Below are 25132 nucleotides of genomic sequence, written 5' to 3' on the forward strand. Positions count from 1 at the left end.
CATTGTAAAGCAATGTAAAATACTAAAACAGGAAAATGTCTGTGTTGATTGAATTGAATTAAATTCTGGCAGCACGATGGCGCAGTTGGTAGAGCTGCTGCCTCTCAGTGAGCAGTTTACCCTGGGTCAAATCCCGGTCTAGGGGCCTTTCTGGGTGGAGTTTGCATGTTCTCTGTGCATACGTGGGTTTTCCCCGGCTACTCCGGTTTCCTCCCACAGCTCTAAATTGTCCCTAGATGTGAGAGTGAGTGTTTGTTTGTCTCTGTGTCCCTGTGATGGACTGGAGACCTGTCCAGGCTGTCCCCTCCCTCTCGCACGATGATAGCTGGATATGGGCACCAGTGAATCCTGTGTCCCAAAAAGGAAGAAGTGGGTGAAGATAATGGATGCATGAATAAAGTTCTGTTCAGTCTGGAGCTAGTTTATTATGGAGGTAAGTAAAAAGGCTCTTAGAGTAATGGATGTTTGTGGAAATACATTCTCCTAATATGATCGTATTTTTGCATTTTCTCACAGCTGATAAAAAATCTGGAACAAGTTTAAAAGACTCTGCAACATGTTTAATTTGTTTCTTAAAGAACCGACTGAAAGCTCTACATATTTTACCATATTCTGGGAGTCGGCCATAAAGACCTCTCTCTTTTATGGATTTAGTTTTAGGACATTTTTCTGACGTCCAGCATTAGATGTTGTTTTGAGCTGATCAGTGAACTCAGTGAGATAACACCAGTGTTGTTTGTGTGAATATAAAGTTATAACTGTCCTTATTGTTCATGTGTTTCAGTGGTCCCTGCTGATGTTCATCAGACGGTGCTGATTAAAGAAGAAGCTCCTGAAGAATGGAGTTCTGGTGTGGACCAGAAGGACACAGAGACCCTCAACATAAAGGAGGAAGAGGAGGAACTGAGGATCAGTCTGGATGTAGAGCAGCTCAGTGTGAAGGAGGAGACTGATGACACCAGGTTCTCCTTCACTGCAGTTCCTTTGACGAGTGAGGATGATGAAGAGAAACCTCCGTCCTCTCAGCTTCATCAGCACCAAGTGGAAGATGGAGATCTTCCAACCAGCAGCTCAGCTGACCAGATGAAAGCAGCAACTGGTGGAGAAGATTGTGGAGGATCAGAAATATCAAGGCTTCTGGAAAAATCAGCTGCAGATTATGAAGAGAAACATTCGTATTTAAAGGAAAAGGAGCAACAAAACCAAATCCTGGATGCTGATTTCAGTGACAACGTTCATCACTACAAATTAGGTTTGTATATTTGGATCAACTGTGATGATGTTTTTATCATTTTGATCACAGTTTTAATGAAGCTGACAAACATTATTTAAGAAGAACTTGTATAACCAACATATCCTGATGCATGCTCAATAATCCAGGTAGAAAAATCTAAAAAAGTTGAGGCTGGTCCTCTGGACATTCAAAAAACAAAACGAAGCAAAAAAAAAAAAAAGAAACATTTCATCTTTCATCCGAAAGACTTTTTCATTCTGAGGATCTGTGTTCTGCTCAGTCTTATAAATAGCACCTTCTCGTAGTGGATCAACCAGTTTGCTCCTGACAGCCAAAACCATCTGCTCACATGATCAAGGAGGACCATCAGCCTAACAATGGATCGTTAGCACCCTGATGGCTGTTTGCTGTTCACAGGAGGTTGAGTGATACTAGCAGTAACAGCATTGTAAGAGGGGGATCGTGTGCTGGTTTTGGCTGTCAGCAGCAAACTGGTTGATCCACTACGAGAAGGCGCTATTTATAAGACTGAGCTGAACACAGCACCTCAGACTGAAGAAGTCTTTCGGATGAAAGACAAAACGTTTCTACTTTTTTTTTTGTTTGTTTGCTTCGTTTTGTTTTTTGAATGTCCAGAGGACCAGACTCAGCTTTTTTAGATTGTATAACCAACATTTGTGTTTGTAACTTAGCTTGCAACGGACAAAACAATGACATGGTTACAACGTGAAAACGGCAAATATTGGTGCTCTTTGAATATATGAACAGGTCATGTTTCTGCTTTTCTTTATAAAAACATTTACAGAAAATTTTAGGGGGTGGGATTCATTTTGTTTGAGTAACCTCTGGGTGTAAAACAACATTTTCAGTCAATAGATTTTTATTTGCTTTAATCCCTGGTAGCACTTTGTAATGACAGTTACCTGAATCTCTGTGGCCGTGGTCATCTACCAGTCTCACACAGGTCCTCCAACATGAACAACTCTGACTTTCATCTCAGCAAAGCAGCTACTCAGGAAATCTTGTACATCCTTTAGTGCACATGTGTTAAACTCTAGGCTTACAGGTCAAATCTGGCCGTTAACATCTGTCCCCTCAAAATGATAATTTAAAAGTAAATTACTTTTATTGCTTCTCATTTTGCCTTATAAATTGATAAATACTTTATTTTGTGCAGACTTCTTGTGACAGTTTGCTAAATTTGAAGCTAGATAAAAAGAGATTTTTTAGTAATCTTTAATATACAAGTCCTTCTCAAAAAATGGCATACAGCTCATGAAAACCCAAAATGCCTGTCCCAAAAAATTTGCATATTTCATCCCACCAATGAAAGACAAGTGTTTTTAATACAAAAAACGCCAACCTTCAAATAATCATATTCAGTTATGCACTCAATACTTGGTCGGGAATCCTTTTGCATGAATATCCTGATGCATGCTCAATAATCCAGGTAGAAAAATCCAAAAAAGTTCAATCTGGTCCTCTGGACATTCAAAAAAAAAACAAAAAATAAAACAAAGCAAAAAAATATAGAAACGTTTCGTCTGTCATCCAAGAGACTTCCTCAGTCTGAGGTGCTGTATTCAGCTCAGTCTCTTAAATAGCACCTTCTCAGAGTGGATCAACCAGTTTGCTGCTGACAACCAAAACCAGCTGATCACATGCTCAAGAAGGACCATCAGCCTAACAATGGATCATTAGCACACTGATGGCTGTTTACTGTTCACAGAGGGCTGAGTGATACTAGCAATCACAGCATTGTAAGAGGGGGACAGTTGAACCCGGAGGCCTCCACCCCTGTTTAATGATGGACGATTTCTTTTCACAAAGATGGCCTCCTTTACTCTTCTCTCAAACCATCGTTCCTCTCTGTCCAGGATGTGAACATCTTCATCCTTGAAAGAGTGACCGCTGGCCTGGAGATGAGTGTAGACCGCAGAATCCTGGCCTGATGATGTTGATCTTCTTTGCTGGGCCATTCTTTTGGCCAGTGGCTGTTTAGTTTCCCCGATGTAAGACTGATCACAGCCCTCCTGACAGGACTCCAGTCAGCCATCAGGTGAAAAGGAGGAACCCAGACCAGTGGTCATTCCGTATGTTGAGGGAGTATCAGAGAAACTGAGATGCTTATTTTCTAAACATAACGTCCCAGTGGCTTTTAAACCCCAAAATACATTACGGCAAAGACTGGTTCATCCCAAAGATCCAGTCCCCCGGCACAAACAGAGTAATATTGTGTATGCTGTTCAGTGTCAGGAGGGTGATCAGTCTTACATCGGGGAAACTAAACAGCCACTGGCCTAAAGGATGGCCCAGCACACAAGATCAACATCATCAGGCCAGGACTCTGCAGTCTACACTCATCTCCAGGCCAGCGGTCACTCTTTCAAGGATGAAGATGTTCACATCCTGGACAGAGAGGAACGATGGTTTGAGAGAGGAGTAAAGGAGGCCATCTTTGTGAAAAGAAATCGTCCATCATTAAACAGGGGTGGAGGCCTCCGGGTTCAACTGTCCCCCTCTTACAATGCTGTGATTGCTAGTATCACTCAGCCCTCTGTGAATAGTAAACAGCCATCAGTGTGCTAATGATCCATTGTTAGGCTGATGGTCCTTCTTGAGCATGTGAGCAGCTGGTTTTGGTTGTCAGCAGCAAAACTGGTTGATCCACTCTGAGAAGGTGCTATTTAAGAGAATGAGCTGAAAACAGCACCTCAGACTGAGGAAGTCTCTTGGATGAGAGACGAAACGTTTCTATATTTTTTTGCTTTGTTTTATTTTTTGTTTTTTTTGAATGTCCAGAGGACCAGATTGAACTTTTTTGGACTTTTGCATGAATGACTGCTTCAATGCGGCGTGGCATGGAGGCAATCAGCCTGCGGCACTGCTGAGGTGTTATGGAGGCCCAGGATGCTTCGATAGCGGCCTTAAGCTCATCCAGAGTGTTGGGTCTTGCGTCTCTCAACTTTCTCTTCACAATATCCCACAGGTTCTCTATGGGGTTCAGGTCAGGAGAGTTGGCAGGCCAATTGAGCACAGTAATACCATGGTCAGTAAACCATTTACCAGTGGTTTTGGCACTGTGAGCAGGTGCCAGGTCGTGCTGAAAAATGAAATCTTCATCTCCGTAAAGCTTTTCAGCAGATGGAAGCATGAAGTGCTCCAAAATCTCCTGATAGCTAGCTGCATTGACCCTGCCCTTGATAAAACACAGTGGACCAACACCAGCAGCTGACATGGCACCCCAGACCATCACTGACTGTGGGTGCTTCACACTGGACTTCTGGCATTTTGGCATTTCCTTCTCCCCAGTCTTCCTCCAGACTCTGGCACCTTGATTTCCGAATGACATGCAAAATTTGCTTTCATCCGAAAAAAGTACTTTGGACCACTGAGCAACAGTCCAGTGCTGCTTCTCTGTAGCCCAGGTCAGGCGCTTCTGCCGCTGTTTCTGGTTCAAAAGTGGCTTGACCTGGGGAATGCGGCACCTGTAGCCCATTTCCTGCACACGCCTGTGCACGGTGGCTCTGGATGTTTCTACTCCAGACTCAGTCCACTGCTTCCGCAGGTCCCCCAAGGTCTGGAATCGGCCCTTCTTCACAATCCTCCTCAGGGTCCGGTCACCTCTTCTCGTTGTGCAGCGTTTTCTGCCACACTTTTCCCTTCCCACAGACTTCCCACTGAGGTGCCTTGATACAGCACTCTGGGAACAGCCTATTCGTTCAGCAATTTCTTTCTGTGTCTTACCCTCTTGCTTGATGGTGTCAATGATGGCCTTCTGGACAGCAGTCAGGTCGGCAGTCTTACCCATGATTGCGGTTTTGAGTAATGAACAAGGCTGGGAGTTTTTAAAAGCCTCAGGAATCTTTTGCAGGTGTTTAGAGTTACGTCGTTGATTCAGATGGTTAGGTTAATAGCTTGTTTAGAGAACCTTTTCATGATATGCTAATTTTTTGGGACAGGCATTTTGGGTTTTCATGAGCTGTATGCCATAATCATCAATATTAAAACAATTAAAGACCTGAAATATTTCAGTTGGTGTGCAATGAATCTGAAATATATGAAAGTTTAATTTTTATCATTACATTATGGAAAATAATTACCTTTATCACAATATGCTAATTTTTTGAGAAGGACCTGTAGATGTGGAATGAGCAACAGAGAACGTCAAATGAGATCAATCCTAGTTGAAGACCCTGCATCCAAGAAAAGATGTCTGGTATCTGACTTGAGTGAATGTATCAGTTGAAATTGGCCTGTGGCTTAGACCAAGATTTTAATTTTTTTCCCTATTTTGTAACGGAGTTTGACACCCCTGCTCTGATGTTTCCAGTGACAGTTTTCATATCATGAACAATGTTGAAAAATGTTGGATTTTATACCTGGATTATTGAGCATGGACTTTGTTGTTCATATCATGAACAGTTTCCCAGCACAGCTGGTAAGTGTTGACACGGACCAGATCCTGTAAAAACATGTTAACACCAGTTATGATGATGACATTTCTAGTGTCACTTCAGTACTGATAGATCTAAAGTCAAATGTGTTTTTTTTATAGCACATTTAATAAAAATGGCTATTGGGCAAAGTGCTGCACACAAAGCAACAAATTACTACACCAGATTTTTTACATGAGATTTTAGGAAGAGCTACATACAAGATATGGCTGAGGACGGAGGCTTGTAAAGCTGGGCTCCTTTTGCTGTGCTTGCTGTTCCAGTGCATCCTGGGATTTGTAGTTTTATTTGGTTGCATACCGTTCACCTGCTGGTGGTTATTTAAAATGAAATATAGCTGGTCTTTACCTTGACATGTTTGCTCTTATTTGTTTTACCATCTCCTGATAGCTAGTCAAGATGTCCGTCTCACTGAATTTGTTTCAGTGTTTTCTTTTTACGTCCATCATTAAATGTTGTTTTGAGTTGATTGTTGAAGTCAGCATGTGATGTTTGTGTGAATAAAAAGTTACAACTGTCCTTAATGTTTGTGTTTCAGTGTTCCCTGCAGATGTTCAGCAGATGATGCTGATTGTAGCAGAAGGTTCTGAAGAATGGAGGTCTGATGTGGACCAGAAGGACACAGAGCTCTTCCATATGAAACTTCATGAGCACCAAGTGGAAGATGAATATCTTCCAACCAGCAGCTCAGCTGACCAGATGAATGCAGCAACTGTTGGAGAGGACTGTGGAGGAGCAGGAACTACCAGGAACTCGGATCTAAATACTCGTGAAGGTGATTCCAGCTCTTCAGCGACTGACGTCAGTGAGGATGATGATGAATATGTAAATGATACTGAGTCTCAGATTAAAGACTCTTCAGACTCTGGATCAGAACCTGAAGACCATGACAAAGACTGGAAGGAGAGCAGGACTCCTGAGTGGGGTGTAAACACTGTCAACAAATCTTGCAGCTTCTCTGCGTGTGATATACAATTTCTCCACAAGAAGTCTGTTCAGAGAAACAAGACAGGTCATTCGAGAATAAATTCAAGTTGTTTAGTTAGTGAGAAATGTTTTAGAGGAAAGAAACCTGGAGACTCAAACAAGAATTGCCAGTCAAGACAGAAATCATCTAGTTGTGATGACTGTGGAAAAAAAATTAACAGAAAAGCTCATTTAAACATACACATGAAAATCCACACAGAACAGAAACCATTTGCTTGTGGTGTTTGTGGACAAAGGCTTGGACATAAATCTACTTTAAAGATGCACATGAGAATCCACACAGGACAGAAACCATTTGCTTGTGATGTTTGCGGACAAATGTTTAGACAGAAGCCACATTTAAACATGCACATGAGAATCCACACAGGACAGAAACCATTTACTTGTGATGTTTGTGGACACAAGTTTAGAGACAGGTCAACTTTAAATGGTCACATGTTAATCCACACAGGACATAAACAATTTGCTTGTGATGTTTGTGGACAAAGGTTTGGACGGAAGTCAACTTTAAATAGACACATAACAATCCACACAGGACAGAAACCATTTGCTTGTGATGTTTGTGGACAAAGGTTTGGACAGAAGTCACATTTAAACATGCACATGAGAATCCACACAGGACAGAAACCATTTACTTGTTATGTTTGTGGACACAATTTTAGAGACAAATCAACTTTAAAGTGTCACATGATAATCCACACAGGACAGAAACAATTTGCTTGTGATGTTTGTGGACGAAGTTTTGGACGGAAGTCAACTTTAAACAGACACATGACAATCCACACAGGATAGAAACCATTTGCTTGTGATGTTTGTGGACAAAGGTATGGACATAAATCTACTTTAAGGATACACATGAGAATCCACCCGTGACAAAAACCATTTGCTTGTCATGTTTGTGGACAAAAGTTCAGTCAAGTGTCAAATTTAAACAAACACAGGAAAGTCCACACAGGAAGAAAATAATGTTTAGCTGTTAATATTTCTTAAAGACACTTAGGTGTTGTCACCTATTTTAAGCTGACCAACTTCAGTTTTTTTATTAAATAGTCCGTTGTGGAAAATTGTTTTCCATAATTCAAGTTTTTACTTGTTCTACTTGTGAGTGCATGGGTTTTCTCTAGTAGGGTTGGGCATCGTTTGAATTTGAACGATTCCGGTTCCGATTCTCGAATTTGATTCTTTTTGAGGCGGGGTTAAAAAAAAAAAAGTCACGTTATAAATGAGCTATGGTAGTTAGCCAGAGTTCTTTCTGGATGAAATAATTTGAACTTCTCTTTGAATTTTAATGCTATGAACTTACTTCTCATTAACCTTACTATGAATTTCTCACAGGGCTATTTTCAACCAGTATATAAATATTAAACCTATGAACTTCAATATAAATATGGCTGAGTACCAAACTTCGGTTCTGTTATGGTACAGACCGAACTCCTTCGGTCGGTATATGGATCAGAATATGCTTCATCTTTCATTGTAAGGTTTCGGTGATTGGCTGTAACGCGTAAAGTTACAGCAATGCCAGTGCAGTAACTTGCAGTCTGTGGGAGGAAAAACACAAACATGGTTATGCCAACAGACGGGGTTCACGTGGCTTGCCAGCGTTACAATATCTGTGTTATGAACTAGTTGCACGCGTCGGCAACATGACTAATTTGATGAAGCGCCTGACAGTGCATGGAATCAATTTAAGAGTGTAAAGTTACTCCGTAACTGCAAGAAAAGAGGACCGCAACCATCCTCCTCTCGGCATGTAAGTCAGCCTGTGGGTCTTATGCCCCTTTTGCACTGCCCCTAATAAGCCCCATTTCTGGGCAGCCTGCCACAGAAAGAACCCTTTTGCACCAGCCCTTTAGCTAGTATATTTAGCTGATTTGAGGCTGATTCGGGACCTCTTTTCGTCCCTGCTTCTCTATAATGGGACCGAGCGAGCTCAGCTGAGCTTAGTCCGTAACGAAAAGTGAATGCGGGATTCTGATTGGTCAGAGGGAGGAGTCACTTAATCTCAGAAACTTTTCACTGCGCTGCCATTTGCAATTTTTCTGGATGTGGAGCAGCAGCTGGATCTATTTTTAAGATTTTAAAAACAATAATGACAACGCCGTGTTTAATTCTGATGTCCAGGTGTTTTTTGTGTTTGTTGACCGACTATAAAATTCGAGCGAGCGGTGTCACCGCGGAGGATCATACGAGCTGCAGAGCCGTTGAAGCCCGCGAGGCCGAACCCCGAGCCCCAGCCTCGCCTGCTCACAAAGGCCGGATTTGAGCCCTGGCAGGCGGGAGGACCAGGATGGAGAGACGGGGGGTGGAAACTTTTTAAAAAACATTTTATGTATAAAATGTAAGGTTTTTTTATAATCAGTGAAGATTAAAAATAAATAAACGGTGCCGGCTTTATCGTGAAATTCCGTATTCCCTTTGACTTTATTAAATAATCTGTTAATTAAAGTTAATTCAACTGAAAAATTATAAAAACACAAAATTATTGGATCTCAGGAATATTTCCCTCAAACATGTTTAAAGAAGAGACACAGCCTTTGGTTCAACATTATTCTAACCCACAGATGTACAAATCACAAAACAAGCATTACACTTTAAATTAAAACTTTAAATCAAAGCTGAACTTTAATTCAAAGCTAAAAATAATCTGTATACAAGAAAAAATAATCTGTATACAAGAAACAAAACCACAATGAGTGCAAATACATCAAATGATGAAGAAAAATATAGAATTTTAAATATAGATATCCTGATGCATGCTCAATAATCCAGGTAGAAAAATCTAAAAATGTTAAGTCTGGTCCTCTGGACGTTCAAAAACAAACAAAAACAAAAAAGTAGAAACGTTTCTTCTTTCATTTGAAAGACTTCTTCAGTCTGAGGAGCTGTATTCTACGGTAGTATTCAGTCTTATAAATATCTTTGAGCTGAATACAGCACCTCAGACTGAAGAAGTCTTTTGGATGAAAGTCGAAACGTTTCTACATTTTTTTTTTGTTTTGTTTTTTGAACGTGCAGAGGACCAGACTTAACTTTTTTAGATTTTAATATAAATGTTTTTGTAGAATCTGGTTCATCAGATTTAATTCAGTTCAGTTTATTTATACAGCGCCAAATCACAACAGGAGTCGTGTCAGGGCATTGAACAGAAATATTCATATATAAAATAAGTTAACAGAAACATTCATATATAAAAAATAATAATTTAATATTATTTATCTGAGGAGCAGACTGCTTTGAGTAACTCATAGCAGAACTCTCATTAGCAGGACTTGGATTCTGGACACACCTCCAGAATCGGTCCTAAAGTGCAGGTGCAAATCCAGGCTGAGCTGAGCCAGGCTGAGTTAGGGGTGTGCAGGGCTGAGCAGAGTTGGGGCTTATTAGGGCAGTGCAAAAGGGGCATTAGAGTCTGAACGGCCTGATTCAAAATCTCCACGACCGGACTCCGTTTCGCACCGAGGACAGCGTTGTGTCTGGGATTTCAGTTGGTAAGTTTCCGTTTAACGTTACTGCAGCTTAATACGTGCATCGCTGTGAGTTAAACTAGGATCCATGTAACGCTATCCAGTGACTCCTCCCCCGACATCCAGGTGAGCTTCTCTCCTGTTCAGCTGTGAGTCCCACAGTAGCTGCATCCTCCGTAAGCTCAGAGGTGACAGGGCTTTCTCTGTTGCAGGTCCACGACTGTGGAATGAGTTGCCACTGAGTGTCCATGGTGTGCAGCTCATGAGGTAATTCCTTGGGTCTCCGCCTCACCTTGGGTCATCGCATCGTCCAGGGGCTTTGTCTCCGCCTGGGGTCATTGCTCTGCCTGTGGTCCTCGCTTCTCCTGGGGTCTCGATGATGACTGCAGTTACGCCTTCCCCATAGCTGAGGCAGCCACATCTTCCCAGCCGACGCAGAGTCCGAGCCGGCCTCAGCTGGTGCTCATGAAGGTCTATACTGTAGGAGTTGTGGATTTTGTCCCTGGTGTCTGGCTCCATCTTGTGTCGTGTTCATGTCTTGCATCCTCTGTCTTTGGTGTCTGTGATTACTCACAGGTGCCTTCACTTTGTCTAATTGGTGTTTGTATAGTAAGTCTGTGCCTCTGTGTTAGTCCTTGTCCTGGCATTGTCTTCTGTTCACTGGTGATGACCTGTATGTATCATGAGTACCCACTGATCATTCTGTTTGTTTTGTTGCCCAGTCAGCTCTTTTTTATTAATAAATTCTTTATTTTATATAATCATCCTGAGTCCTTGCCTGCACCACTGGGTGCACCAACCTTTTGTGACACTAGTAAAATTACCTGTGTAAAAAAATTACTCAGTTAAAAGTAAAATAAGTCTGCAAATATTTACTTTGAGTAAAATTTTCTTTTTTTTCAGTCCATCACTTTTTGTCACGGCACCTGTATCTTCTGAGAACGTAATCCTCTCAATTTGATCTGATAAAGTTACCTGAGCTGGACGAAGTTCATGCAACTCTGCCATCCTACATAACTGTTGACCTAACAAGTCGCTGCTAGTTGCTATGCTAGCTGTACCAGTGAGCAGGAAAACTAATGAATGATGTGAAGGATCAGCCAGTGGGCGTGCAGGTCCAACCCACTGACGTTGATTGACAGCTAAAGTAATTTTGCTGAAAAGTGCCATTATGAAATAAATAAGCCGTTATGAAAAACATTATGAAATAAGCCATGAAAAACAGTATTATGAACTAAATAAGCCTTAATAAAGAACATTATTAAATAAGCATTTTGTTCTTATTTCATAATGCATTATTTATTTAATTTTGAGTATTTTGGTGTTCCACACCACGTTCTGTAATTTCAGTGGGGAGATAAAATACTCTTTAGTCATGGGAGCAACAGTCTGCAGGAGTGGCCACCTGATCCACTATGAGAAGGTGCTATTTGTAAGACTGAGTTTGCAGTGTCTCAGACTGAAGAAGTCTTTTTAGATAAAAGAAGAAACAGTTCAACAAGGGCAGCATGGTGGCGCAACTGGTAGAGCTGCTGCCCCTCAGTGAGAAGGCCCCCGGACCGGGATTTGAAACCGGGGACCTGCTCACTGAGGTCCCGGGGTTCAAATCCCGGTCCGGGGGCCCCTCTGGGTGGAGTTTGCATGCTCTCTCCGTGCATGCGTAGGCTTTCTCCGGGTACCCCCAAAAACATGCATGTTAGCCTGATTGGTAACTCTAAAAAGATTGTCCCTAGGTGTGAGTGAGAGAGTGAATGGTTGTTTGACTCGTTTGTCTCTATGTGGCCCTGTGATGGACTTGCGACCCGTCCAGGGTGTACCCCGCCCCTCGCACAGTGATTGCTGGACATGGGCACCGGCGACCCCCGTGACACAAAATGGAAGAAGCGGGTAAAAGATAATGGATGGATGTTTCAACAAAGAAGAATCCGTCCAGAAGACCTGACATAACCATATTATACGGAGCGTCTGACGTTATAGATCACGTGACTCAGACTAAACGAATCGAGCTCCGACTCAGCGCTCCTACGTCATTGTTTACGCGACTTAGCTTTAGCTCCAAACGAACCGTCTCTACTTTTTATCGATTTACAAACTTTCTGTAACGTTTGGAGTAAATCCAACTTCATGTGTTCGGCTCAGTAACTGTTAAATGAAACTTTAGCTCAACGAAAGCTAACAGATGTGGAGACAACAGGCTAAATAAGGACGGGAAGCTGCAGCGGAAGAAATGTCGGAGTTTCTGAACAAAACGGGCCCAGATCATGAAGAGGAACTGTCTCGTTTAAAAGAAAAACTGCAACAAAATAAAATCCTGGATGCTGTGTTGAACCCCAGAGTTCTTCTGCAAAGATTAGGTTTGTATAGATATATTTATCCTATTTAGTGTGATGATGTTAGCTGCAGTTTTGGTAGCTAACATTCTTTGGGTCCAAAGATCCAGTCCCCCGGCACAAACAGAGTAATATTGTGTATGCTGTTCAGTGTCAGGAGGGTGATCAGTCTTACATCGGGGAAACTAAACATCCACTGGCCAAAAGGATGGACCAGCACAGAAGATCATCATCATCAGGCCAGGACTCTGCGGTCTACACTCATCTCCAGGCCAGCGGTCACTCTTTCAGGGATGAAGATGTTCACATCCTGGACAGAGAGGAACGATGGTTTGAGAGAGGAGTAAAGGAGGCCATCTTTGTGAAAAGAAACCGTCCATCATTAAACAGGGGTGGAGGCCTCGGGGTTCAACTGTCCCCCTCTTACAATGCTGTGATTGCTAGTATCACTCAGCCCTCTGTGAACAGTAAACAGCCATCAGTGTGCTAATGATCCATTGTTAGGCTGATGGTCCTTCTTGAGCATGTGATCAGCTGGTTTTGGTTGTCAGCAGCAAACTGGCTGATCCACTCTGAGAAGGTGCTATTTAAGAGACTGAGCTGAATACAGCACCTCAGACTGAGGAAGTCTCTTGGATGAGAGACGAAACGTTTCTATATTTTTTGGCTTTGTTTTGTTTTTTGTTTTTTTTTAATGTCCAGAGGACCAGATTTAACTTTTTTGGACATTCTCCTAATATATTTTTGCATTTTCTCACAGCTGATAAAAAATCTGGAACAAGTTTAGAAGACTCTGCAACTTGTTTAATTTGTTCCTTTAAGAACCGACTGAAAGCTCTACATGTTTTACCATCTTCTGGGAGTCAGCCATAAAGACCTCTCTCTTTTATGGATTTAGTTTCAGGACATTTCTCTGACGTCCAGCATTAGATGTTGTTTTGATCTGATCAGTGAACTCAGTGATAACACCAGTGATGTTTGTGTGAATATAAAGTTATAACTGTCCTTATTGTTCATGTGTTTCAGTGTTTCCTGCTGATGTTCAGCAGATGGTGCTGATTAAAGAAGAAGCTCCTGAAAAATGGAGTTCTGGTGTGGACCAGAAGGACCCAGAGACCCTCAACATAAAAGAGGAAGAGGAGGAACTGAGGATCAGTCTGGATGTAGAGCAGCTCAGTGTGAAGGAGGAGACTGATGACACCAGGTTCTCCTTCACTGCAGTTCATTTGACGAGTGAGGATGATGAAGAGAAACCTCTGTTCTCTGAGCTTCATCAGCACCAAGTGGAAGATGGAGATCTTCCAACCAGCAGCTCAGCTGACCAGATGAAAGCAGCAGCTGGTGGAGAAGATTGTCGAGGATCAGAAATATCAAGGCTTCTGGAAAAATCAGCTGCAGATTATGAAGAGAAACATTCTTATTTAAAGGAAAAGGAGCAACAAAACCAAATCCTGGATGCTGTTTTCAGTCACAACGTTCATCACTACAAATTAGGTTTGTATATTTGGATCAACTGTGAAGAAGTTTGTAACATTTTAGTCACAGTTTTAATGAAGCTGACAAACTTAGTCTTTAAGAAGAACTTTTATAACCAACATCTGTGTTTGTAGCTTAGCTTGCTGACGGATAAAACAATGACATGGTTACAATGTGAAAACAGCAAATGTTGGTGCCCTTTGAATAAATGAACAGGTCATGTATCTGCTTTTCTTTATAAAAACAACCATTAGAGAACATTTTAGGAGGTGGAATTTATTTTGTTTGAGTAACCTCTAGGTGTAAAACAACATTTTCAGTCTAGATTTTTATTTGCTTTAATTTATTTGCTAAATTTTAAGCTAGAAGAAAAAGAAAAGATTTTTCAGTAATCTTTAATTTAGATGTGGAATGAGCAACAGAGAACGTCAAATGAGATCAATCCTAGTTGATGAACCTGCATCCAAGAAAAGATGTCTGGTATCTGACCTGAGTGAATGTATCGACTGAAATTGGCCTGTGGCTTAGACCAAGTTTTTAATTTTGTAACGAAGTTTGACACTCCTGCTCTAATGTTTCCACTGATAGTTTTCATATCCTGAACAGTTTCCCAGCACAGCTGGTAAGTGTTGACACAGACCAAATCCTATAAAATCATGTTCACACCAGTTATGATGTTGATATTTCTAGTGTCACTTCAGTACTGATCCATCTAAAGTCAAATTTATGTTTTTTTATAGCACATTTAATAAAAATGGCTGTTGGGTAAAGTGCTGCACACAAAGCAACAAATTACTACACCACTAGATTTTTACATGAGATTTTAGAAACAACTCTAGGCTGTCTAGATCTGTAGGAGAAGCACTGCGGTTAGTATTTATTATCAAGTAATGACATTCATGCCCATGGTTAGTGTATTTAAACATCTGATCAGAGCTGTGAGTGTGCTGCCAAATGCAGAAAATGATTGAGCAGCATGTGGAGCAGAAACAAAGTGTTGCTGATGAAACATTAAATCTAGACAGAGTCCAGAGTTATAGTTTGTATCACTTTTGAAAAATGATTGAGCCTTTTCTTGTACCTTAAAGTTGGCAAATCATGTTGTGAACTTGATATTTGGTGTTTTTTGGTTCATTTTTTTATTTTTTTTTTACCAAAATGAGCAACAATCAAAAACTCTATCTGTCTCCTGTTTTCAGTTTGTTTTAGTTTGGTTCTCTTAAGTATTTATCATAAATTTCAGTACAAAACTTTTGAAGAATAACAAGACATGGATGAGGACGAAGGCTTGAAAGGCTGGACTCCTGTTGCTGCGCTTGCTGTTCCAGTGCATCCTGGGATTTGTAGTTTGTGTTTTGCATACCGTTCACCTGCTGGTGGTTATTTAAAATGAAATATAGCTGGTCTTTACCTTGAAATGTCTGCTCTTAATTGTTTTACCATCTTCTGAAAGCTAGTCAAGATGCCAGTCTCACTGAATTTGTTTCAGTGTTTTCTTTTTATGTCCATCATTAGATGTTTTGAGTTGATTGTTGAAGACGCCATGTGATGTTTGTGTGAATATAAAGTTACATCTGTCCTTAATGTTTGTGTTTCATTGTTCCCTGCAGATGTTCAGCAGATGATGCTGATTGTAGCAGAAGGTTCTGAAGAATGGAGGTCTGATGTGGACCAGAAGAACCCAGAGCTCCTCCATATGAAGCTTCATCAACAAGATGAAGATCTTCCAACCAGCAGCTCATCTGACCAGATGAATGCAGCAACTGTTGGAGAAGACTGTGGAGGAGCAGGAACTACCAGGAACCCAGATCTAGATGCTCATGAAGATGATTCCAGCTCTTCAGTGACTGACGTCAGTGAGGATGATGATGAAGATGTAAATGATACTGAGTCTCAGATTAAACACTCATCAGACTCTGGATCAGAACCTGAAGACCATGACAAAGTCTGGAAGGAGAGCAGAGATCATGAGTCAGGTGTAAACACGGTCAACAAATCTTGCAGCTTCTCTGCGTGTGATATACAATTTCTCCACAAGAGGTCTGTTCAGAGAAACAAGACAGGTCATTCGAGAATAAATTCAAGTTGTTTAGTTAGTGAGAAATGTTTTGGAGGAAAGAAACCTGGAGACTCAAACAAAAATTTCCAGTCAAGACAGAAATCATCTAGTTGTGATGACTGTGGAAAAAAAATTAACAGAAAAGCTCTTTTAAACATACACATGAAAATCCCCACAGAACAGAAACCATTTGCTTGTGATGTTTGTGGACAAAGGCTTGGACATAAATCTACTTTAAAGGTACACATGAGAATCCACACAGGACAGAAACCATTTGCTTGTGAAGTTTGCGGACAAAAGTTTAGGCAGCAGTCACATTTAAACATGCACATGAGAATCCACACAGGACAGAAACCAGTTACTTGTGGTGTTTGTGGACACAAGTTTAGAGACAAGTCAACTTTAAATGGTCACATGATAATCCATACAGGACAGAAACAATTTGCTTGTGATGTTTGTGGACAAAGGTTTGGACGGAAGTCAACTTTAAACAGACACATGACAATCCACACAGGACAGAAACCATTTGCTTGTGATGTTTGTGGACAAAGGCTTGGACATAAATCTACTTTAAAGGTACACATGAGAATCCACACTGGACAAAAACCATTTGCTTGTGATGTTTGTGGACAAAGGTTTAGACTGAATTTAATTTTAAATGAACACATGAGAATCCACACAGGACAGAAATCATTTGATTGTGAGGTTTGTGGACAAAAGTTTGGACGGAAGTCAACTTTAAACAGACACATGATAATCCACACAGGACAGAAACCATTTGCTTGTGATGTTTGCGGACATAAGTTCAGACAACTGTCAAATTTAAACATGCACAGGAAAGTCCACACAGGAAGATAAAACAGTTTAGCTGTTAATATTGTGAAATGTCCTAAAGACACTTAGGTGTTCTCATCCATTTTAATCTGACCAACTTCAGTGTTTCTTATTAAAATAGTACGTATGGTGTGGAAAATTGTTTTCCATAATTGACGTTTTTACTTGAACCTGCATGTACTACTTGTGAGTGGGTTTTCTCTAGTAGGGTTGGGCATCGTTTGAATTTTAATGATTCTGGTTCTGATTCCCTTCGATTCCTGAATTTGATTCTTTTTAGAGGCGTTTAAAAAAATAAAATAAAATTTAAGTCACGTTATAAATGAGTTATGGTAGTTAGCCAGAGTTCTTTCCGGATGAAATAATTTGAACTTCTCTTTGAATGTTAATTCTATGAACTTTTTACTTTTTATTAACCTTACTATGAATTTCTTACAGGGCTATTTTCAACCAGTATATAAATATCAAACCTATGAACTTTAATATAAATAGGGCTGAGCACCGAACTTTGGTTCTTTTGTGGTACTGACTGAACCGCAGTCAGGACCGCAGCCATCCTCCTCTCAGCGTTTAAAGTCAGCCTGTGGATGTTAGAGCCTGAACGGCCTGATTCAAAATCTCCACGACTGGACTCCGCTTCGCACCGAGGACGGCGCTGTGTCTGGGATTTCAGTTGGTAAGTTTATGTTTGTTAACGTTACTGCAACTTAATACGTGCATCGCTGTGAGTTAAACTAGGATCCATGTAACGCTATCCAGTGACTCCTCCCCCGACCAATCAGTGTCCTGCATTCACATTTCGGTCCGGATTCAGCTCCACTCAGCTCCAACGGTCCCACCAGAGAAGCAGGGACAAAAAAAGGTCCCGAATCAGCTAAAACGTACTGGTGCAAAAGGGATCTTTCCGTGGCGGGCTGAGTAGGAGCAGTGCAAAAGGGGATAAGTTAAGCTGTAAAGGATATTGTTGACCAGTTAAGTCTTTATCTCAGCCTAGATAATGGTTTTTGAGAAATAACACAACCAAGTTATTGTTGATGTTTTGTGTTCTAATGTCAGGTACAGAAGTCTGCCATCAACCCTAACCTCAGTGAATCCAGTGACCTGGTGGTGGAATGTGAGGGACACTACGCCAATGCTAGCAAACTTGGCAACCAGGTATCTGTGCATCAAGCATCATCCACACCCTCAGAGCAAACATTTTCTACAGCTGGAGACACCATCAGCCAGGAGTGGGCTTGTTTGTGTCCAGAGAAAACAGACATGTTGATTTTTCTGAAGGAAAAATGATAAGTGAAAAGGTCCTCTGTATGTAGCAGCGAGCATTAAACACAGACGTGCCACTGGTTTGCAGCTGTTTGCATCGGACATTATTCGTTTATTTTTATGTAAGAAAACTGTTTGGAATGGAAAAATACAAAAGTTAAAAAATAAAACTCCAAGGTTTGTACTGTAATGTGTAACATAATTTTCTTCTTGTTAGAATTGATGCTAATTATAAAATTGGTATCGAAAAATGCACCGTTCAGGAATCAGTATTGAAGTGAAGTTACTGTTGTCGAAAAATTTGAACGATACCCAGTCCTAAATACAAACCGGATTCCAAAAAAGTTGGGACACTAAACAAATTGTGAATAAAAACTGAATGCAATGATGTGGAGGTGCCAACATCTAATATTTGATTCAGAATAGAACACAAATCACAGAGCAAAAGTTTAAACTGAGAGAATGTATCATTTTAAGGGAAAAATCTGTTGTTTCTAAATTTCATGGCGTCAACAAATCCCAAAATAGTTGGGACAAGTTCATTTTTACCACCGTGTGGCATCCCCCCTTCTTCTTACAACACTCAACAGATGTCTGGGGACAGAGGAGACCAGTTTCTCATGTTTAGAAATAGGAATGCTCTCCCATTCATGTCTAATACAGGCCTCTAACTGTTCAATCGTCTTGGGCCTTCTTTGTCGCACCTTCCTCTTTATAATGTGCCAAATGTTCTCTATAGGTGAAAGATCTGGACTGCAGGCTGGCCATTTCAGTACCCGGATCCTTCTCCTACGTAGCCATGATGTTGTGATTGCTGCAGAATGTGGTCTGGCATTATCGTGTTGAAAAATGCAGGGTCTTCCCTGAAAGAGATGACGTCTGGATGGGAGCATATGTTGTTCTAGAACCTGAACATAGTTCTCTGCATTAATGGTGCCTTTCCAGACATGCAAGCTGCCCATGCCACAAGCGCTCATGCAACCCCATACCATCAGTGATGCAGGCTTCTGAACGGACCATTGATAACGACTTTGGCTATCCTTGTCCTCTCTGGTCCGGATGACATGGCGTTCCAGTGTTCCATAAAGAACTTCAAATCGTGACTCATCTGACCACAGAACAGTCTTCCATTTTGCCACACTCCATTTTAAATGACCCCTGGCCCAGTGCAAACGTCTGAGCTTGTGGAGCTTGCTTAGAAATGGATTCCTCTTTGCACTGTAGAGTTTCAGCTGGCAACGGCGGATGGCACGGTGGATTGTGTTCACTGACAATGCTTTCTGGAAGTATTCCTGAGCCCATTCTGTTATTTCCTTGACAGTGGCATTCCTGTTTGAGGTGCAGTGACGTTTAAGGGCCCGGAGATCACGAGCATCCAGTAGAGTTTTACGGCCTTGACCCTTACGCACAGCGATTGTTCCAGATTCTCTGAATCTTTTGATGATGTTATGCATGGTTGATGATAACTTAAAAGTCTTTGCTATTTTACGCTGGGTAACACCATTCTGGTATTGCTGCACTATCTTTCTGCACAACAATGGTGGAATTGGTGATCCTCTACCATCTTGGCTTCTGAGAGACACTGACACTCTGAGAAGTTCTTTTTTTACCCAATCATGTTGTCAATTGACCTAATTAGTGTTAATTGGTCTTCCAGCTGTTCGTTATATGCTCAATTTCCTGTTTCCAGCCACTTATTGCTACTTGTCCCAACTTTTTTGGGATTTGTTGACACTGTGAAATTTTGAATCAACATATTTTTCCTGTAAAATGTTACATTTACTCAGATTAAACTTTTGATCTGTCATCTATATTATATTACGAATAAAATATTGACATTTGCCATCTCCACATCATTGCATTCAGTTTTTATTCACGATTTGTTTAGTGTCCCAACTTTTTTGGAATCCGGTTTGTATAAATGTTATGAATTTTCTTTTCACAGGGGTACACTTTCACAAGAGAGCTTTATGATTGAAAACCTCATGGAAACACTTTTTCACATGATGCTGCAGCCTTGTTACTGAGCTCCCACTGATGGGCTAACCTGGTGCAGAATAGCAAACAAAAAAGAACAACTTGTACAACCAGTTCAGATTAGCAGCAGGTACAGCATAAAATCAAACAGTTCTTGAGGAAAATGATCATATCTGCTACTCAGGCAGTATGTGCGAGCGTTCTGGACAGACAGTGTCTGCTGCAGTGAAGAACACACGTTTGCTCGGTGTAGAACGGGGGTCGGGTACCTATGGCTCACGAGCCAGATGTGGCTCTTATGATGGCTGCATCTGGCTCGCATACAAAAAATAACGTTAAAAATTTAAAATATTATCATGTATTTAAATCCGTTCATTTCCTATTGCTTGAATTGCGGGTGACTGGATCCAATCACAGCTGTCCTCTGGGACAACACCAAATTTTTATTGGATAATGTGTAACACACGTGTGACGTGGCTACGTAGCTAGCCTTGAATGTCAGCTAGTAGCTAGCTAGTTGCAGAAACCAGTATTGAAGAAGATGGCTAAAAGAAAAAAAGATGAGTATCGTACTTTTCAGCAGGAATGGACACAGGAATTTGCCTTTGTGGAGAGAGCAGGTTCTGTTCCACCTCATGCACTACATGAAACATGTGGTACAACAATGAAGATGCTTGAATCTTGAGAAAAGGCTGAATCAAGCCCTCTAGATACCTCCAGGTCATTTAAAAACTCTTCAGATGTGTTTCGTGGGGTGTCATCAGACAAGCGTCGTTTGTTCTTTGCTCCATGAACTAAACGCACATTATTGAATTTTTACAACAATTGTTAAAAGTACAACAGTTTGTCTCATTTGTGATGATTTTATTTTATTTATTTTTTGTCATTAATAACATTTATCATGTTGGCAAAATATTCTAACCACTGAACATTTTGCTTTAAAATTAAAGGAACCAAATCGCAATTTAAATCAAAATACTTTGTTTCACAAATGTATTTTCTTTATGCTGCTGTATAAAAACATCCTGAATATTTTGCAGAGTTTGAGTCAAAAATACGAGAAATAACATCTGCATTTAATCACATCTGCATTTAATCACAATCTAAATAACACAAATTTCACATTCAGAATCAAATCAACAACCTTTGTGACAAAAAAAACAACTAAATATATTGAAATACTGTTTACTGGTCTGCCATCTCATCAGCACTCTGTGCAGATATGACACCATCCATCCATCCATCCATCCATCCATCCATCATCTTTTACCCGCTTCTTGCTTTGCGGGTCGTGGGGGTCACTGGTGCGCATGTCCAGCCATCACTGTCGTCCTCATTAAGCTCACAGTACAAACAGCCACAGCCACATTAATACACTGAGTTGTAATTATGCAGAAAATTATAATAATCAAACAAAAACAGTTTTGTCATTGAAAAAGTAGCACGTGTCCCAAAACAATGGAAAAAACAAAACACTAATTAAAACTACTTACATTTATTAAATTAAAAACTACCAAACATCTGTGCTTTTCATTTAGTTAAAATACATGTTGGTGAAATATCGATTTAAGTACAATGAACTTTAAAAAACAAAGTGCTGTTAAATATTTTCAAATGTCGATTTTGATATTTTAATTACACTAAATATGATTTTTTTAACGTGCGAACATGGTACATTTATGTATTTATTAGAATTAGTTTTGGTTACACTTTGTGTCGTTAAGCGATTGCAGTAAAATGGTACTTAAAGTACCGATCAAGATATTTGACGTCTCAGAATTATTAAAAATACGCACCTCTACGTAGTTTAACAGGTGATCCTCGAGCTGTGAAGCAGAATGATTTAAATAAACAGTTACTTTTAACACAAAATGTTTTTTTTCACCCCTCTTCATATGGAAAATATACAAATTGTTGCATATTTGGTCAAAATTGAAGTGAAATGTGTGCAAAAACTAAAAAAACTTCATCTGATACAATGTTGAATAAAAACAAACAAACAAAAAAACAACACATTGAAATTTCCTGGTTAAGCGTTCCTTCCTGGGTCCTGATAGGATCCCTTGATGCTGCGAGGAACGTAAAACAGGAAGTAGACCGTGCTGCGGTCGGCCCTTTTCTATTTTAAGTGCTTCAACCAGGGACTGCAGATAAAAATGAGCCTGTACGGCTAAATCTGGCATATTTACATGATGAACTCATGTAGATTGATGCACGTTGTGCCTCAAAGTGGGGATCAGGGTCATAAAATAGCAAGCGAGAAGTTTTGAGATGATTTCTAGAAATATAATAAAAACTTTGAAAAGATTACAAATGGAAAATGAGGCCATAACTGTTATAAAATATAAGAAAGCAGACATAAATTGATAAAATCCCTATCAGCGGTTTGTTTGCTATTGTATTCTCATTAGAAACGTCTGCCCAGTTAAACCAGTGCTGATCACAAGTCTCTGCAGCTGCTGTTTGCAGGTCAGAACCTGAAAGGTTTGAGCATCACCACCATTACGAGGCAACAGTTACTTGTAATGCCAAGGTAGCATAGTGAGCTCTGAGTTCATAAATACTGCACACTTCTGCAGTAAACGTCACAACAGGGTCTTTAAACATCAGCGATTCTGGACTCGACCCACGAAGTCCTACCTGGACCTTCAATGGCACAAGTAAGAACTCTGCATGAACTGGAATCGTCCATCCAAAGCGTGTATTAAAACACAACTCGTTGAAAACTACTGCGTCTTCCGTTTCTGCACAGCGGAGCTTTTTCCAGAGAGGAAAGGAACGATCTTCTCCAACAGCAGGACGCAGCTCGCCGTCCCTGCAGACACAAGCCAACGAGACAGGAAGTTGTTTTACAGCAGCTCTATGTCTGGGACGAGACTTTTAACAGGCAGGAAATGACAAGGTCAAGCAAGCTGAGCTTACACATGAAGGAAGAAATCTACAGTTTGCAGACAGAACTTTCAATCCGAGCTGGCTGCGCTATTCTCACTTAACATTATCGTATTTTTCGCCGTATAAGTCGCATTAGTCCAAATACGTCTAATAAAGTAGAAACAACTGTAAATATGTCACTTCACTGCATCTATTATGCGTCACCACTGACAACACGGAAATGTGTGGCGGTGTTGTGCCAAAAATCGATTGGCTGCCAAACGGCGGCCGCGGGGGCGTGCACGGGAGGACTTTAACAAGCATTTAACAAGATTAACGCTTAAAAACAACTGTTTGCTCAACATTATAGCAGAGGTGTGTCTCAGTTGAACTTTTATTAATAAATGCACTACAATGGTAAATTAGCTGCATTTCGTCGGGGCGGTGCAGCAAAATGAAGCTGATTTGACAGTTGCTCCAGGCGAGCTGGATGAAGGTGGTAGTCTATGGCAAGACGATTGTGTCATTAATAGCCACACTTACCTATTACATGACACAACAGCATGCCATACTACTCGATTGCCATCTAGTGGCTGAAAATGATAGTGTTCAATATTTTCAGTCAGAATTAATGAAAACTGTCATATCTCAGCTAAAAATTGGTTTTTAAATATGAGAAAAATCCATAAATGCATCGCTTCTGCGTATAAGTTGCAGGGCATGTAAATTGTGCAAAAAAAATCACGACTTATAGGTCGAAAAATACGGTAATTTGTTTTAATAAATGAATTATTGTTACTAGATGAGATGATAAGCAGCACTCTTCATTTTAAAGCCTGTTTAGTTGAATGAGCAGGATGGAGTTAGAAAGAACAACCATCTGTCCGTACCTAAAACAGGTCCCAGCCAGTAAATAAAGCAGTACTCCAGGTATGAGTGGCCGCTGCAGGGGAACTGGACGGAGAAGGCCAGGGCCGGGTTAAAAACTGCTCCTGATACACTTCCACCTGCACAGGGAGAACAGAAATGAGCTGAGCAGTTGTATGGATGGAGCTTCACCTACTGCCAACGAGTAAGCTTTAATCCCACAATGTCGTGCATCAAGGTTCGGCTTAAAGGTCACGTCTTTTCTCATCGTAAGTTTATCTGAGTGTTCACTGAGGTTCCCTGCGACGCAGCAAGAAGCAGGTAATAAAGAAAAGAAAAAGGACAAAACTCCAATGTATATTGTAATTTGGGCTTTGATATCGACGTGGAGATGATCACATTTTCTTCAGATGAAAAGTAAATTATTGAAACCATATCACGCCCTTCATGATTTCTTTGTTTTAGTGAGTCGAGCCTTCACAGCTGATTTCCTGTTTGTAGCTGCTGCAATCAAATTATTTCTGCAAACTGATCATTTTCACCATATCTCAAAACATTCAGATGATCAAGACGCTACGATTTTTGGATTTTGAAATGTACATTTTCGGAATATTTACTTTTGTATCAAATAAAATTCCCACAAAATGGCTACAATTTAGCTAATATTAGCATTTGTTTAGCCAAATTTTGCTACTGATCTGCCACTTTAGCTCCCATTTCGCCACTTAGCTGCTGTTCTACTTACTACTGTTTATTTTTGTTTATTTTGGTCTATAGCTACAGGTTTGATCATTGTAGCTAGTGTTCTGCACTTTCAGCTTTTGGCTATTACTGTGCTTCATAGCTAAAAACAAAGTAGTTTAAAATAAATGTAGCAGAAGTGTAGGTAAAAATGCTAAATTACAACGTTTTTTTTTTGTTTAGCTTCTCTTTTGCTAATTTTAACTTAATTTACAGATTTCAACTTTAGCTTGTTTTGCTATTTTGTCAACAATTTAGCTAATCTTAGCTACCATTCAGCTACTTATTCATTATAAGTTTTATTCAGGTTGATGTTTTTTTGTTTGTTTAGTCATTAGCTATAGTTTAGCTAAAATTTGCATTTGTTTCACTTTAAGCTACAATTTTGATCATTTTAGTTACGGTTATGATAATTTAATCTTCAGTCTTGGTAATTTTAGCAACAGTTTTGATCATTTTAACAAAAGTTATTATCATTTTAACTAGTTATGATCTTTTTAGCTACAGTTTTGCTTATTATAACTAGTTTTGAGCATTTTAGCTACTGTTTTAATTATTTTAGCTACAAT

At 40.3% G+C, this 25132-nt stretch overlaps 3 protein-coding genes across 3 annotated transcripts in view; 2 read left to right on the top strand and 1 right to left on the bottom strand.

The window, feature by feature from the left end:
- Positions 1-7649, top strand: part of LOC119420814 (zinc finger protein 239-like) — a 10154-nt gene extending 2505 nt beyond the window's left edge. The window contains exons 2-3 of the mRNA XM_037688241.1: positions 785-1252; positions 6230-7649. Coding sequence (XP_037544169.1) covers positions 785-1252; positions 6230-7470 — 1709 coding nt within the window. The 3' untranslated portion in view covers positions 7471-7649. The remainder of the gene's footprint in view (positions 1-784; positions 1253-6229) is intronic.
- A 4515-nt stretch (positions 7650-12164) lies between these two features.
- Positions 12165-16868, top strand: LOC119419886 (gastrula zinc finger protein XlCGF26.1-like). Its single transcript, XM_037687252.1, has 5 exons — positions 12165-12499; positions 13502-13708; positions 15550-15876; positions 16171-16631; positions 16716-16868. The coding sequence occupies exons 1-5, from the start codon at positions 12373-12375 to the stop codon at positions 16866-16868; spliced, it is 1275 nt and encodes a 424-aa protein (XP_037543180.1). The 5' UTR covers positions 12165-12372.
- Positions 16869-22810: 5942 nt separating this feature from the next.
- The window catches only part of LOC119419887 (aquaporin-11-like), a 3623-nt gene continuing 1301 nt past the window's right edge, over positions 22811-25132 (bottom strand). The window contains exons 2-3 of the mRNA XM_037687253.1: positions 23846-23962; positions 22811-22899 (exon numbers count right to left, since the gene is read on the bottom strand). Coding sequence (XP_037543181.1) covers positions 22811-22899; positions 23846-23962 — 206 coding nt within the window. The remainder of the gene's footprint in view (positions 22900-23845; positions 23963-25132) is intronic.

Source organism: Nematolebias whitei, chromosome 14, assembly GCF_014905685.2.
Source record: "Nematolebias whitei isolate Nwh7 chromosome 14, NemWhi1, whole genome shotgun sequence".
Classification (NCBI taxonomy): Eukaryota; Metazoa; Chordata; class Actinopteri; order Cyprinodontiformes; family Rivulidae; genus Nematolebias; species Nematolebias whitei.

Excerpts from the sequence above, each read along its gene's own strand:
- LOC119419886 (XM_037687252.1), top strand. The coding sequence starts at position 12,373 with ATGTCGGAGTTTCTGAACAAAACGGGCCCAGATCATGAAGAGGAACTG. Across the intron at positions 12,500-13,501 it reads AGTTCTTCTGCAAAGATTAG|TGTTTCCTGCTGATGTTCAG; the intron begins GTTTGTATAGAT and ends CATGTGTTTCAG. Across the intron at positions 16,632-16,715 it reads AAAAACCATTTGCTTGTGAT|GTTTGTGGACAAAAGTTTGG; the intron begins GTTTGTGGACAA and ends TTTGATTGTGAG.